Source organism: Accipiter gentilis, chromosome 12 (assembly GCF_929443795.1).
Source record: "Accipiter gentilis chromosome 12, bAccGen1.1, whole genome shotgun sequence".
In the NCBI taxonomy this organism is placed as follows: Eukaryota; Metazoa; Chordata; class Aves; order Accipitriformes; family Accipitridae; genus Astur; species Astur gentilis.
In genome coordinates, this window is record NC_064891.1 from 23,384,037 (window position 1) to 23,398,766 (window position 14,730).

The following is a 14,730-nucleotide window of genomic DNA, read 5'->3' on the forward strand; positions in this document are numbered from 1 at the left end:
CTATCACTAGTTACTTGGGAAAAGAGACCAACACGCGCCTCGCTACAAACCCCTTTCGGATAGTTGTGGAGAGCGATAAGGTGTCCCCTCAGCCTCCTTTTCTCCAGGCTAAACAACCCCACTTCCCTCAGCTGCCCCTCCTAGGACCTGTTTTCTGGACCCTCACCAGCCTGGTTGCCCTTCTCTGGACACGCTCCAGCACATCACTGTCTTTCCTGTAGTGAGGGCCCAAAACTGAACACAGGACTCGAGGTGCAGCCTCACCAGTGCTGAGTACAGAGGGACAATCACCTCCCTGCTCCTGCTGGCCACACTATTCCTGATACAGGCCAGGATGCTGTTGGCCTTTTTGGCCACCTGGGCACACTGCTGGCTCATATTCAGCCGGCTGTCAGCCAGCACGCCCAGGTCTTTCTCTGCCGGGCAGCTTTCCAGCCACTCTTCCCCAAGCCTGTAGCGCTGCATGGGGTTGTTGTGACCCAAGTGCAGGACTTGTTGAACTTCATACAGTTGGCCTTAGCACATCGATCCAGCCTGTCCAGATCCCTCTGTAGAGCCTTCCTACCCTCGAGCAGATCAACCCTCCCTCCCAACTTGGTGTCATCCGCAAACTTACTGAGGGTGCACTCGATCCCCTCATCCAGATCATTGATAAAGATATTAAAAGAGAACTGGCCCCAGTACTGAGGCCTGGGGAACACCACTTGTGGCCAGCCACCAACTGGATTTCACCCCATTTACCACAACCCTCTGGGCTTGTCCATCCAGCCAGTTTTTCACCCAGTGAAGAGTACGCTTGTCTAAGCCATGAGCCGCCAGCTTCTCAAGGAGTGTGCTGTGAGAGAGTGTCAAAGGCCTTACTAAAGTCAAGATAGATAACATCCACAGCCTTTCCCTCATCCACTAGGCGGGTCACCTGCTCACAGAAGGAGATCAGGTTGGTCAAGCAGGACCTGCCTTTCATGCACCCATGCTTGTTGGGCCTGATCCCCTGGTTGTCCTGCACATGCCATGCAAGCACACTCAAAACGAACTGTTCCTTAATCTTCCCCAGTACCGAGGCCAGGATGACAGGTCTGTAGTTCCCTGGATCCTCCCTCTGACCCTTCTTGTAAATGGGCATCACATTGGCAAACTTCCAGTGGTCTGGGTCCTCCCCCATTGACCACGACTGCTGATAAATGATGGAGAGTGGCTTGGCAAGCTCCTCCGCCAGCTCCCTCAGTACTCTCGGATGGATCCCATCCGGTCCCATAGACATGCGAGTGTCCAGGTGGCATAGCAGGTCATTAACTGGTTCCTCCTGGGTTGTGGGGGCTATATTCTGCTCTCTGTCCCTGCCTTCCAGCTCAGGGTGCTGAGTACCCTGAGGATAACTGGTCTCCCTATTAAAGACTGAGGCAAAGAAGGCATTGAGTACCTCAATCTTTTCCTCATCTTTGGTGGCAATGTTCCCCTTTGCATCCAATAAAGAATGGATATTCCCCTTGGTTCTTTTTGTTGTAATGTATTTGTAAAAGCATGTGTTGTTATCTCTTACGACAGTGGACAGATTTCAGTTCTAGCTGAGCTTTTGCCTTTCTAATTTCCTCTCTGCATGGCCTAACAAGATCCCTGTACTCTTCCTGAGTTGCCTACCCTTTCTTCCAAAGATAGTAAACTCTCCTTCCCCCGCCCCCCCCCCCCCCCCCTCCGAGTCCCAGCAAAAGCTCCCTGTTCAGCCAGGCTGGTCATCTTCCCTGATGGTTTGTCTTTCAGCACATGCGAATAGCCTGCTCCTGAGCCTTCATCTAGTCCAATCCCCCTGCAATGAGCAGGGAAATCGTCAACTAGATCACTTCTTCTTGTCCGTCGTCCTGAACACCAGTTGCTCTCTCCCATGACTTCCATCCCACTGTATCTTTTGAAGGACTATCTGTATGTAACTTTTTAAATTAAACTAAATAAAACTTTCATTTAATCAGTAGAAACTAATGACCAAAAGCCTCTTCCTCTTCAGGAAGTGTTGCCCCGTTCAAAGAGGGCACAAACTGAAATGCAAGAGGTGCTGTCTGAACACGAGGAAGCACTTTTTCACTGTGAGGGTGACCAAGCACGGGCACAGGTTGCCCACAGTGGCTGCGGAGTCTCTGTCCTTTGAGATATTCACAAGCCATCTGGACAGGTCCTGGGCAAGTGACCCTGCTTGAGCAGGGAGGGGGCTGGACCAGATGACCTCCAGAAGTTCCTTCCAACCTCAGCGATTCTGTAGTTCTGTGAAAATGGCACCAGCTGTAGGTACCATATTGAATAACAATTGGAAGAGGAGGCCATTTTTGAAAAAATATAATTTCTTGTGCCACTTTCTCCTGAAGAATGTTGAGTGGATCAAGTAGAAATATGTGTGCACATGCGTGCACGCATATAAAGCGTGTAAAATATAACTGGAAAAAATACTCATAAATCTTTAAAAAACCTATACATATGATTTCAGGGAAATAGTGAATAAAACTTGAGGAGTCTCTTCTATTATTTTACTACAATCTTTTAGAGAGGAAAAAATTCATTTTTACTCAAATAAATTAGCCACTGTATTTATAAATTCCCCAGAAAGTTGTTTCTATGTTCACAGAGGGAGTTCTACTGTTTTCTTTGTAATAAAGACAAGAATGCAAGCTCTTCAGTAAAGAACACAGCTTCAGCGCAGAGCTGAGACAGGTATACCCAGGATCTAGTTCTTCCACTTTGATTTATTTTTTATTTATACCATGCACTGAGCTACCACAGTTTTTAAAACATACTCATGAACATATGATACAGAGTAATTACTACAAATATTTCATTTTAAATAAGAAAACTCAGGAGGGGATGTTTTATTGGTCATGTACCCAAGTGAAAAATTTTATGAAGACTCTACAAAAAATTTTTGTTGATACAAAACTGCCTACATAAATCTTTATTCACATTGATAGTTTCAGGATATCTGAAGCAAAAATGTATATTATGTTTTTGCCATGTCCTTTTGTGGCTAATACTCTACAATGTACTTTTATACATACATATACACACACACAAATATATATATATTTTTTTATATATATATGAAAACAGGAAAGTGCAAGCCAAATTTTCAGTGTTTGCATAACAATGATACTGCTAGTATCAAAAGCTCAGTCATGTGCATGCCAAGCAGAAGTCTAGACAGTGTTCACATACCACTGGTAGGAGCATGTGTGTTAATATAATAATTCTATAAAAAATTTTTTAAGCTAATTTAAAACTCCTATCTTCAATTTTTAGGGATGACAGTATTGTTTTATCTTTCATTTTTTTGAGTTTTCTTTTGCTTAAGTCATAAACTTTCAGTAATTACTGATAACTTTTAACTGCATCTTAAAAATGTATTTCTATGCCTGATTATTAGAGTAATCCTTTCCTAATAATTTTGGTTTCTGAGGCTTGAAAACATAGCCTTGCTACTTTGTTCACTCCTAGAAGGAATCCTTGGTAATTTTTCATAAATTCCTGTAAAGCTGGATAGGGATATCCACCTAATCATGTCAGAAAAGACATCAAAAGAGAGAGGTGTGGTAAATGTAGATATACAGTACCTTGAAATTACAGTGATTCAAGACTAGGAAGGAAGCTTTCCTGGAAGGCAGGAAAGGAACAAGGAAGATAACAAAAGATGCTGTCACTTCATGCAGTATGTGCAGGTGTATGCAAAACCTCACCACCACCAAAACAAAACAAAAAAATATCCTCGTGATTCAGAGACCAGCTTAGACATGGATGTCTGAGGACACATCCATGAAGTAGCATGGAAGCACATGGAGGAAGTCACTCAGTGAAAATAACTAAGGTTTTCCAGTTCATGTGCTACATTAAGCAACTAAAAACTCAAGGAAGAAGTTAGGGAATGAAGGCATCAAGGGCAGCTATTGCACAACTGTAAGAGAAAATGCTTTCACAAGGGGGAAACCTTTTCCGTGTCCTTATAACTTTAGGAAGTTCATTTCAATTAGATTGACACTTTTGATGACAGATAGATAAATAGATTGATAGAGAGATATTACATGAGGTCTTGACTTCAATGACGCACAAGCCCTCCAGGTCGATTTAACAGAGAGCTAAATCCTTATTGCTATCAGCAGCAGATTTAATGATCACGGAAGAAATTAATCACATCACACACTGCCTCACTCTTCTCAGTGCACAAGCTGGACACCATATTAAGAGCTTGTTTTCTTCCTTCTAGGTTTTTCTTCATGAAGATAAATCAGTAAGTAGATATCACCTGCTTTATCAGTGGTTGTAAGAACATCTACTCATCAGCAAAGACTTCAAAAAACCTATACAGTATTTATGTCCTTTGCATGCCATGAACTCTTTATCAGGTATTAAAAACTTAATTTTTATCACTTGAAGTTGCTTACTAAGTCTGTAAAGGTCAAACATTTTCTTTTACCCTGACAACCCAAGTCACTGAGTGGCAACACCTACCAGAGGTCCTGTAGCACTCTGAGTGATCATACCTTCTTTCTATTGAGATGCCCAGGAAAGACTAGCTATACCATAATTAACATAAAATAGGTAGATATCAGCAAAACTCCTGTGATGATAAAGCTATGGAAATATAGTCCTCATGAAAGTCCTAGTCCCTCATGACGGAAAAAATCTCTAAGAAAAGCACCATGATCAATTTTTGCTTGTTCACCAATCTACCAGAGTACTGTAGAGCCATTTCTCTTTTGCTGAAAGACGAAGCAGGGCACTACAAGTCAAAAGCCCTGGAAGCACCCACGGGGAGATAACTGACCTGAGTGAATTGTACTGTCAAATAAGGCTGCCAAAGCATGATGAGACAACCATATTCATCCTCCAGTACAGGAGAAGTAGGAGTATGTTTACATCAATTGTATCTGTGTGCATTAAAAATTACAAAAATCCACTTGGAGGGTTGGAGAAGCCTAATTCAGCAGTAGCATGAAGTAAAATAATGTGTCCTTTAGAAGGTGTACATTGCAAAACACCTTGGCATATTCTACATAAATTATACCACAAGTAACTGGAGTTCATTCAACATTTTTTTTTTTTTTCAGATGAACAACACAAAATTTTATCAATGGCAGAAAACACATAAGAAAACATGTATGTGCATGTGAGTATATATTTCCATTAAAAAAACCCCAAATCCACGTGTATTTTGTCTTTCCTTCTTTGTTGATGTGTTTTGTGTTTTCTTACCTTCTACTGCTCTCTTGAAGAAAACTTTACAGCTGCCACAGGTAACCACCCCATAATGACATCCAGATGCCTCATCTCCGCACACCAAACACACTTTGGAAGGTCTTGAAGATCCAGTTGATACACTTCTCAATGAAGAGCTGGAGTTTAAAAAAAAAAAAAAAACAAACCAACAAAAAAACCAAAACAAAACAAAACAAACCAGCTATGAATATTTCAAATCACACTGGCCATAATGCAAAGTTCAATTAAGAATTTATAACAGGTATATTGCTCAACGCATCTAACAATTAGGAAACCGCAACTCTTTCTGGCAGTGCCTGGCTGAATACATGAATTGCTTTAATTAGTATGTGCAATATTCTTATTGTCTGTTTTAAAACACCCATAATATATCAATGTTAATGTGAGAAGTTACCACAAGGGCAGTGGAATTTATTGGTAGCAGATGATTAAAACTGAAAATAAACAACAAACCAACCAACCACTCTGGCAGCAACCTGATAGCTATAAATTTTCTTTCTGTTTCTTTGTTTGCTTCAAGCCTTTACAACTAAGGAATACCTGTAATAAAACTGCTATGAGCATTTTATGAAGTAGCGCAGCAAAGTGGTATGCACTCTCCTGCCTGCATTCCTGCTTACCACTACAGTGGTCCTTGAGCTAATATTTCTGTAATTTAACAGCTTACTTCCAAAGTGGTTTTGAAGCTTTTTTATATTCTGCAAGTGCAGAAGACCCCTCCATATGACTGTAGGTGCCAGAAAAGCAGCACCAGAGGTTCAGAAGCCATCCCAAAGTTTTTGCACACTCATGCATCTTGCGAACCCAGCTTCAACCATCTACAGCCTTCTTAAAAGACAGGGCATTTCTGTTGTTAGGTCTTTTTAAACCATGACTCTCCAAAGGTATCTTTAGGAAGTATTTTCCACTGGCACCTCTAAAAGACAGCACTCTTAAAAAACAAGTCACTTTTCATGATGCAGTGAGTCTCCTCCCTCCCTTCTTTCCCCGGGAACTGGAAATGCCACCCTAATGTATTCGGCACACTCAGAGAAACGTGCCCGATACTGAAGGAGATGAAAGCTTTGGATCCCTCCCACAACACCAGAGGGCTGGGGAGAGTCTTTCCTTCCACATAGCCTCTCTTCTCCAGGTAAACACGACCTCTTGCATTTCTTCACGTTATCTCTCTGAATGCTGCCAGACAACTACAAAAACAAGCCTGAAAGACTTTACACCAGCGGTGAAATAATCTGATAGTTCAAATTGCAGGTCACGGGCTATTTGTTGGTCAGTCATTGGGAAACGAAGTTCACAGGTAGTCTTAATTCAAACATAAGATAACCAGCTTGCCTAAGAAATTTCAAGTATGCACCCTTTGCCTTTTTCCAATTTTCTGTCTTCCTTTAAAGAGGTATACAGAGGGCAAGTGATTTATCCAGAGGCACAGCATGAACGTCACTCCAGATCAAGGACTGCAGCTCTCCTGGCCTGCAGCTTTACTGTAACATCAAATCTAAATCTCTTTTTAAATGACAGCATTCAGATGCTAATCAAAATGTTCCAAATGGTATTCCTGCTCTTGTCTGCTCGCTAGTCTGTTAGATTTACTAGTTTTAGTCCTCGTGCTATTTATACTTTCATTACATAACATCACACTACGTGATAATTGCTAGGTGATGGCATTAGCTCATCTGTTAGAGACAAAGGAAAGCCTCACCAAACCTATGTTAAAGTAAATTCTGTGTGCTCAAGTCACAGTCATACCTATGCACACTGCATTAGTCTACCCCTAAGGAAAGGTACTTTCTTCAGAATTTGCCAAGACTGTGCTGATATTCAGCTCTGCATTTGGATTTGTTTTAGGCAACGAACAGGACTTGCTCCCTCTAGCACATTTCATATTGCATGAAAAACATTAAGCCTCTCATTAAACAAAATTCTTCAAAAGGCATCTGCTTTCTAAAGAAAATGTCAATAACCTGGAAAACTAACTCCTCAAAAAAAATTTTTTTTTTTTTCTTTGCCATTGCAAACGGCAGTATTTTGTCTAAGAAAGGAAACGTTTCAATTCTGACATACCAGCAAAATGTCTCAGGGCATTTGTAATTTTCATGCTGCATGTTCCCATTTCTTCATAAGACTAACAAAAATCTTCCTAGTCTTTCTACCCTGAAAAAAGTCAGTGTGTTTTGTATTTTATTTTTTTTAGTATCTAAATTAGGTAATTCTGTTAGAAAGCTCTTCCTGTGGAAAAATGGAGGTTTCCAGGGTATCACAGCAGTGTGCGTGGTTTTTTTTATTTTTATATATATATACACACACACACTCTCTCTCTATATATATACTATACATATATAAGTATGTATTATTTTTAGTTGAAAATAAATTTTCACGTAGGATTTGCAGAAGGTAGGAGAGCCTTTTTTTAGATACAAACTACCCTATAAATTTTCACTTACACAGAATTATTGGGTAAAAAAAGCCAGTAAAGACACATTGAGACACCAGTTGATCCACAAATATTATTAAATGCCTACCTACGACATAATCTATAGCATATTTTATACAGTGCTTCTCTAAATGAAGGGCTTGAATATAGCGGAAAGGTGAAGGTACAGCTTGAATACAAAGCATGTATTCAACTACTCAGCCACAGCATCACAAGTAGAAACTTCACATTCTGGAATAAAATTCAATTAACTCCCATACATCCTTTTAATCAGTTTACAAGTGGAATAGGTTAAAACACAAATGAGGTATTTTCATTCTTAATAGGAGTATCCTACATGGAGCAATTCTCAAATACTCTATTGCAAAGAAACATTGATATTAGCTGTTGGTACTTAAACCTCTAACCTGTGCCAGCTCTAGCTATGATTGTCTTCTGCTGAACAATATTTGGCTTGTTTTTACAATCTCTTATGTTCTCTTTCACCCACGCTACATCGAAGTATTTGCCAATTCAAAAAGCTGTTACATTACCTCATAAAAAGGTAAAGTGGTGTTTGTACATACCTGCAAATAATAAAAGGCTAAATCCAAAAATGTGCTCAAATCATATTGCTAAACCTCAGATTAAGTCATTCTCTCCATGGAAGCTTTTCTTTCTCAACAAGGCATGCACGGATGGTTACACTTTTCCCTTCCGAATCTCTCGTATGTTCAGGCTGTCATTCCTTTCTTAGCAACTTGACCATGGTGACCAAAATCTGCATCAAGATCTGACTGGTGAGCAAACTACCTCTCTGCCCTCATTTCAAGGCCAGATGTCCAGTGTTTATGACACCAACACTATTTATTTATTAATCACTTTTATTACACCAATTATTTAATTAATCACTATAGCTCTATATCCTATAATATGTACAGGGAGAAATGCTACACTAAAAAAAAAAGTCCCCACTTTTAAAGTGCTTTTCATGCATGCTCCAAGTTAAATATTTCCCCTTTCATTAATTCTCCACAGAAACATCCCATATATTTCTATCATGTAATCCTAGTATAAACTGGTATGTGGCAAAACTTACAGGCACGTAACACTTAACAGGTAAAAACTGTTAAATTCAGTTGATTATAACAAATATATACACTAATTTAATCTTAGCTCTCTTTTTGGAGCTCAGTTTGATTTTTTGCTCCAGATGAGAAGTTTAGTTACAATAATCCAGATTATTTAGTTAATACATCATTCTCTTTTGAAAAATACAAGAGTTGGTCCAAGTAAGAACAGATACTGTAAAAAAAAAAAATCAGGAACTTTACAACTGAATCCCCAGACAGCAATTAGCCTACTGTCAAATCTACCTGAATGACATGCTAAATCTAATGACATCTGTGGGCCACAGCAGGATTGAGTCTTGAATTTTAGGCCAAATGAAAACACTGTGTTTACACATTTGCCCAAACCCAAATTAGAGCGTAACAACTATTGTTCTGCTATTTAACAGGTTTTTTTAAACTTTCATACAATGGACTATTGTTGACCCAGAAAATTTCTTGTGGGCAGCAACCTACTCTCAATATAAACTTATAACTGAAAACACAAGAAATATGAAATAGTGCCACAGAGCTGGCTACTCATCACTGCTTTCAGAAGCCAGTGGTTTCCATAGTTTGATTCGGTATTATTACTTTCACGCCTCTCTCATTATTTCCAATACAAAGAAAAAAGGGCAAACACATGCGCCCCCATACACACACACATCCTGCAGGATTCAAATACAGAAGATCTAACAGAACATACATATTTTATCACAATGCTTTTACAGCCAAGGGCAGCATGAAGCAGTTTAACAATGCCAAATGTATCTTCTAAATGATTTGTAAAATGGTTGCTTAGATGGCTCCACTGACATTTGTCACGTTGTAGGGTATGTGATTAGGAATAAGCCTGATTTATTATCCTCAACAGTGCAAAAGCTGGCAGTTAAATGCTGACCTTGACTAGCCATTGCCATCAAGCTCATTTGTGTCTCTGCAAGTTGGCTTTAGTAATAGTTATATGGAGAATTAATTAGAAATAACAGATTTTTGTAAAGAAGAGTCAATAAACCCACAGATAATCCAGCATTTTAAAAGCTGATTATATAGGTTATTATGCTTTTCAAACCAGATGTCATACAGAAGCACAGTTTGAACAAACGATGCCTCTCTGACGATAAAATGAAGCACTCCAAAAGAAGCATAAGCCACAATATGAATCCCAAACTCATTTGTTCCAAGCACTTTTATTATTATGAGATCTAGATGAGTCCTTTTTAATTCCACGTCATTGACTTTTCTTTTCCACACAGAAATTTTCTGGTAGTAAAACAAACAGAAGGAACCTGGGAACACCTCAATAAATAGGTGAAAACAAAGGTAAAAAGAAGTTGAGATCAGCATTATTATTTTCACCAAAAGAAAAAAAAAACCACTGTAAGAGGAAGAATAATTCAAGATGCAGAGACTGCCAGCATCTTCCTTCTACCCCCCTCTCGTCTCATTTCTGAAGGGGTGCAACCTCCAGCAAGAGTCATCTTCTACTGGGGACTGCAATATGAAAACGTGACAGTAAACGTTGCACACACGGACACTGAAACTAACTCTCCTGTGGCCCAAAACAAGAACTGTGTATTTCAACCATGACGTGGACGGTCTGGCTGAGCATGGAGACCAGAGCTTGGCCCACCTTTCACACCTGAGGAAGCTCAGGTGGTCAGGAGGCAGCCAAGAGTTGACCAAGAGCCACCCAAGAGCGCCCAGCACTGCCGAGCCGGTTGTGCCGCAGCAGCAGCCCACCCACGCGCTTGGCCCTCACCAACCTCAACGCAGCAGGCCAGCCAGTGCTGCCCAAGGGAGACAAGAACTCCCACGCCGAGTGACAATACAACTCCTTGCAAACTGGCACTAAAATCAAGAGACTGATTACCGATTTTATGCTACCCTGGAAATATAGACTCTTTTCCCCTTCCAAATAGTCCCCTGAATTCTTCCTGGTTTCCACAGCTAATCTTATGTCCCTAAGTGCTTCCTTTGACTGGTCACTTCTCTAGCAGCAATCCTAGTATCTCCCTTTCTTTAACTCATCGTTCACTCAGCTCTTACAGTAGATAGCATAACCATTTCCTCTTCACATCACCTCTATTATTTTTTTGTGTGTTCACATAGAAACAATAATTTCACTGCCCAAAATAACTCTACTAGTTATTTAGAAAATGCTATACCGGTCAAAAGTTGTCCAATAGATTATATGACCACTACACAATGATGCTGGTCACGACCTCCACCAGCAGCATGTATCACCTCCCACATTTTGCTCCATGCTGCTTGTTTTAATTGTCAATACCAAGGTTTGACCAGTATCGGTTTTGCATTGTGTAGCCCAAATTTTTAAAAAAGTTTCACTGCAGAAAGGCAGCCTGACTCTCTCCTGTAACTACTTGCATAAAGCAGATTAGCAGACTGGAAAATGGTATTTCTTAAATGTCAGACTATATAAACCAATCTTCTTGTCAGCAGACCCAGAAAGCATAGAGAAGTGAAAAGGTGAAGAGATGAAACGATCAGGTTTTCTGAGGAGAAGGCAGTCACATGGGACCTCATGAACACTGAGCTAAGAAGGAAGGACCGCTGAAATCAAACCATCCCTGAGCCTCAGCAGCAACACTCCTGCATGCAGGCGGAGCAACATTTACCCTCTGACGTTTGGCAGAGAGGCATACAAATGGCTAAATAATCTAGCTGCAAATCCTGCTGGCTGAGTTTCTTGGGGCATTATCCTGCTCCTACAGAGATGAAGACAGACATTACAGAAACAGCTATGTTTCCTTGGATAAGACAACAGGACTCATACAGCCACTACCAATCCTTAAAAATAGAGGCTAAGATTTTATTTTTTTAAGACTAAACCTTAAAAAAACCCCAACAAAACAAAACAAAATAACAAAAAGTTTAAGACTCAGGAATCTGGAACAAAGTCTAAATCTTTTAGGAAAGCTGTGTACTTCAGTGCATATAATGGGTGATAGACACCAAGCGTAACATCTGAAGCAGTGCACACTGTGACATCTGGAGTATTGTATCAGTCCGTAAGTAATCTAAGTGGTTAGGGAAAGAATTAATTTTTTTCTTTAATGTTTCTCTCTACTAGAATAACAAAGATAACATGAAAACATCCGTTGAAAATACATTTTCAATGTAAAATATTTAGGAAATTCAATTAAGAAAGAAAAACAACCTAGAAAATAGTATCTTCTTGTGCTATAAATCAATTAGTCTTGAAATGTCTCAAACTCCAGAATCCTGCAGCTCTTACTTGTATTACCATTTATTCACTTTTGTTTTGTTTCAGCTGATGATAAACTCATGCAGCCCACTATAAAAAAAATGGACAATATCTCACCAAAATCAGTTTATTTTCCTACCTATGACTTTGAAGGTATATTTTTAAGAATTTCAAAAAAAAACCGACCAAAAAACAAACGAGACAAATTCGGTATCTGTGATACTACATTTAATTTAGTGGTTAGCCTTTTTTTTTTTTTTTTAAGCACAGAGGTATTCTATTCCAAGACAGAAAACTTTCAATTGTTTGAACTTCAAATACTACAACCCTAATACAAATGTATAGATTACAAAATTAATCCACTATTTATACTTATTTTTTCCTCTTAAGAAATTCTTAGTATGATGAAACATGTAGAAATTGGATGGGAAAGCGCATTTAGTTAAGAGAAAGCAAACTGAGAAATCAGATGGTTCCTTTCCTCAGCAACTCCAGCTTTCACATTGAGATACTTTATTTAGCAATGCCTAAGGGTCATATATCACACTTTCATACCTGGATCTTAATTACGGTAACAAGCAAACTCTGACACACACTGGTAACAGAAAAGGCTCCACCCTTTCTCACAAGCCCCCCCCAAATCCAAAAAGATTCACTCAGGATTTTTAAAAAGCATTTACATCTCAGTGTTTATTCTGAAAATAGAAGCTGATGGGTTCTCCTGTGCTGTAGTCAGCAGTGAACAGGTTCCTTCAGTTTAACCTTAAGGCATATGTTGATTTTACAAAATGAAGCAAGTCTACTAAGCTCCTTCAGTTTCCATTTACTCTAGTGGATGCTTACACAACCCAGCACTTTCCTCAATCCAGCTGCAAGCCTTGACTTTTCCTTGACCTTCTCTACTGAAATCTTTTGGTAGCAACTATAGTTGGCTACCCAAATTTTACCTCAAAATAATCTGTTGAGTACAGAAAAATATAAACTTCAGCATTAAGAAAAGTGTGTTCTGGTGGACTGAGACTGAGGAGCACTTACCTCTTAAGGAAATAAGAGGTACTTTTTACCCACTGATTTAGAGATCAGAAGTGCAACATCCTCCAAATATTCTTCTGCAATGCACTTTTCTCCTCTAACTGCTGCCACAATGTACCAAGATCCAACTGCCCCGGGGAAATAAAATTTACTTGTGCTGCAGTTTTTTGAGTATGTAAATATAGTTATCTATTGAAATGGAATGGTTAACCTAGATGGGGAGTTTCCTAACAGGAGCAAAGCTCCAACTTTGGAAGCCACACAACAACAGTAAGCCTCACAGCGCATTTGCTCTAACTTTTCATATTTGGTCCTCTTATAGAATTAGTGCAGTTTAAATGCATGCAATGTTGGTATTTGTGCTGCTGATTATAAACTGCTATGAATTGTATAGCAAGATAAGGCAGGAACAGTTTATCTAGAAAATGATCTAGTTAATTATTGAAAGTATACTGAGGGGGGCAGGGAGTTTGTTTAACTCCTTTTCCTGCACCTGCTCACCTGCCATGACTAAAAGGCAAGAGCCACAGCTTTGAAAATCTGATTTTTCATAGCACCATCTCATCTTCCACCATAGAAAAATACATAAACTAGTTATGCATCACGATCACTCTCATATGAGAGCATAGTAATGTTTACCAGTGAGGCTCTGCTGCCTCCTTGGTCAGCAATATTTTAAAACTGTATAAAATGCAGTGATTCAAGTGAGGCTCACCTGCTGATTGGGGCACCAGAAGAAAATCACTACCCTGAGGAACTGCAGGCAAGACAAGACCATATGACTATTTTGCTCTGCTACTGAGGACTTCTAAGATGAAGAAAAATTGAACAGGCAAGGAAGAAGAAAAATATACATAGAAGCCAAATGCAGGGAGATACTATCAGTAATAACTCCTCTTTAAAAAGCCTTCTCTTTTCAAAATAAAGCTCACTACTTTTTTCAAGTTAATCCCTCAGAGTCTAAACAAGCAACTCCTAAAAATACCTCCCTTTGCTTGAAAGCTTTATTTTATGAAACCCTAATTACAGCAACCTGAAATGACATCGATGACCAGAGTATTGACCATTTTCAACCTTAAGAAATGTCATTCCGTTGCAGAGACAAAATTCTACCTGATATGTCTGGCAAGGGTTTGGCCCCATAAGTCCTAAAAAGAATACCTATATCAAAAATATTAGTTTATAACAGAAGCAGCTTGGTCCAGTCGTACGCACTTTCCTATTACAAACTGCTTTATCTTCTGAGCGCATAATATGCTTACAGAGAAAGCCACCACACCATTAATGCCCTAACCACACAATATAAAAAGTTTACAAGAGTTCCGTAATCAAATAATAAAAAAATTAGAATATTTCATAATAGCAAAAAGTAAACTGAACTGCCATCCCCAGTCTACTGGAGATTAAAATACCACAATAGAAAAACCTCCAGAGCAACCATGAAACCATAGGGAAAAAATGCACCAAAGCACAAAAAAAGGTTACCATGGGAACAAAGGCTATTTTCCAACATGTCAAATAAAAGCCCCAGTATGGCAGACCTTTACTCATAAGAGCAATCCCACAGGCTTTGAAAGGCACCATGTATAATTATTGCTTGAGCTGAAACAATCTAATGGGGGTGTGTGGGGGGGTGCTTGTGTGTGTGCCCTTTCAGCTCCCTTGTGCCCCCCCCATCCAACAAGACAAAATTAGTATGA

The 14,730-nt window shown here is 39.4% G+C and overlaps 1 protein-coding gene across 3 annotated transcripts in view; it reads right to left on the reverse strand.

Annotated features, from left to right (window-relative positions):
* NR3C2 (nuclear receptor subfamily 3 group C member 2) overlaps window positions 1-14,730 on the reverse strand; it is a 217,309-nt gene that overhangs the window by 91,764 nt on the left and 110,815 nt on the right. For all 3 annotated transcript variants that reach the window (XM_049815048.1, XM_049815047.1, XM_049815046.1), the window contains one exon: window positions 5,227-5,366. In XM_049815048.1, coding sequence (XP_049671005.1) covers window positions 5,227-5,366 — 140 coding nt within the window. The remainder of the gene's footprint in view (window positions 1-5,226; window positions 5,367-14,730) is intronic.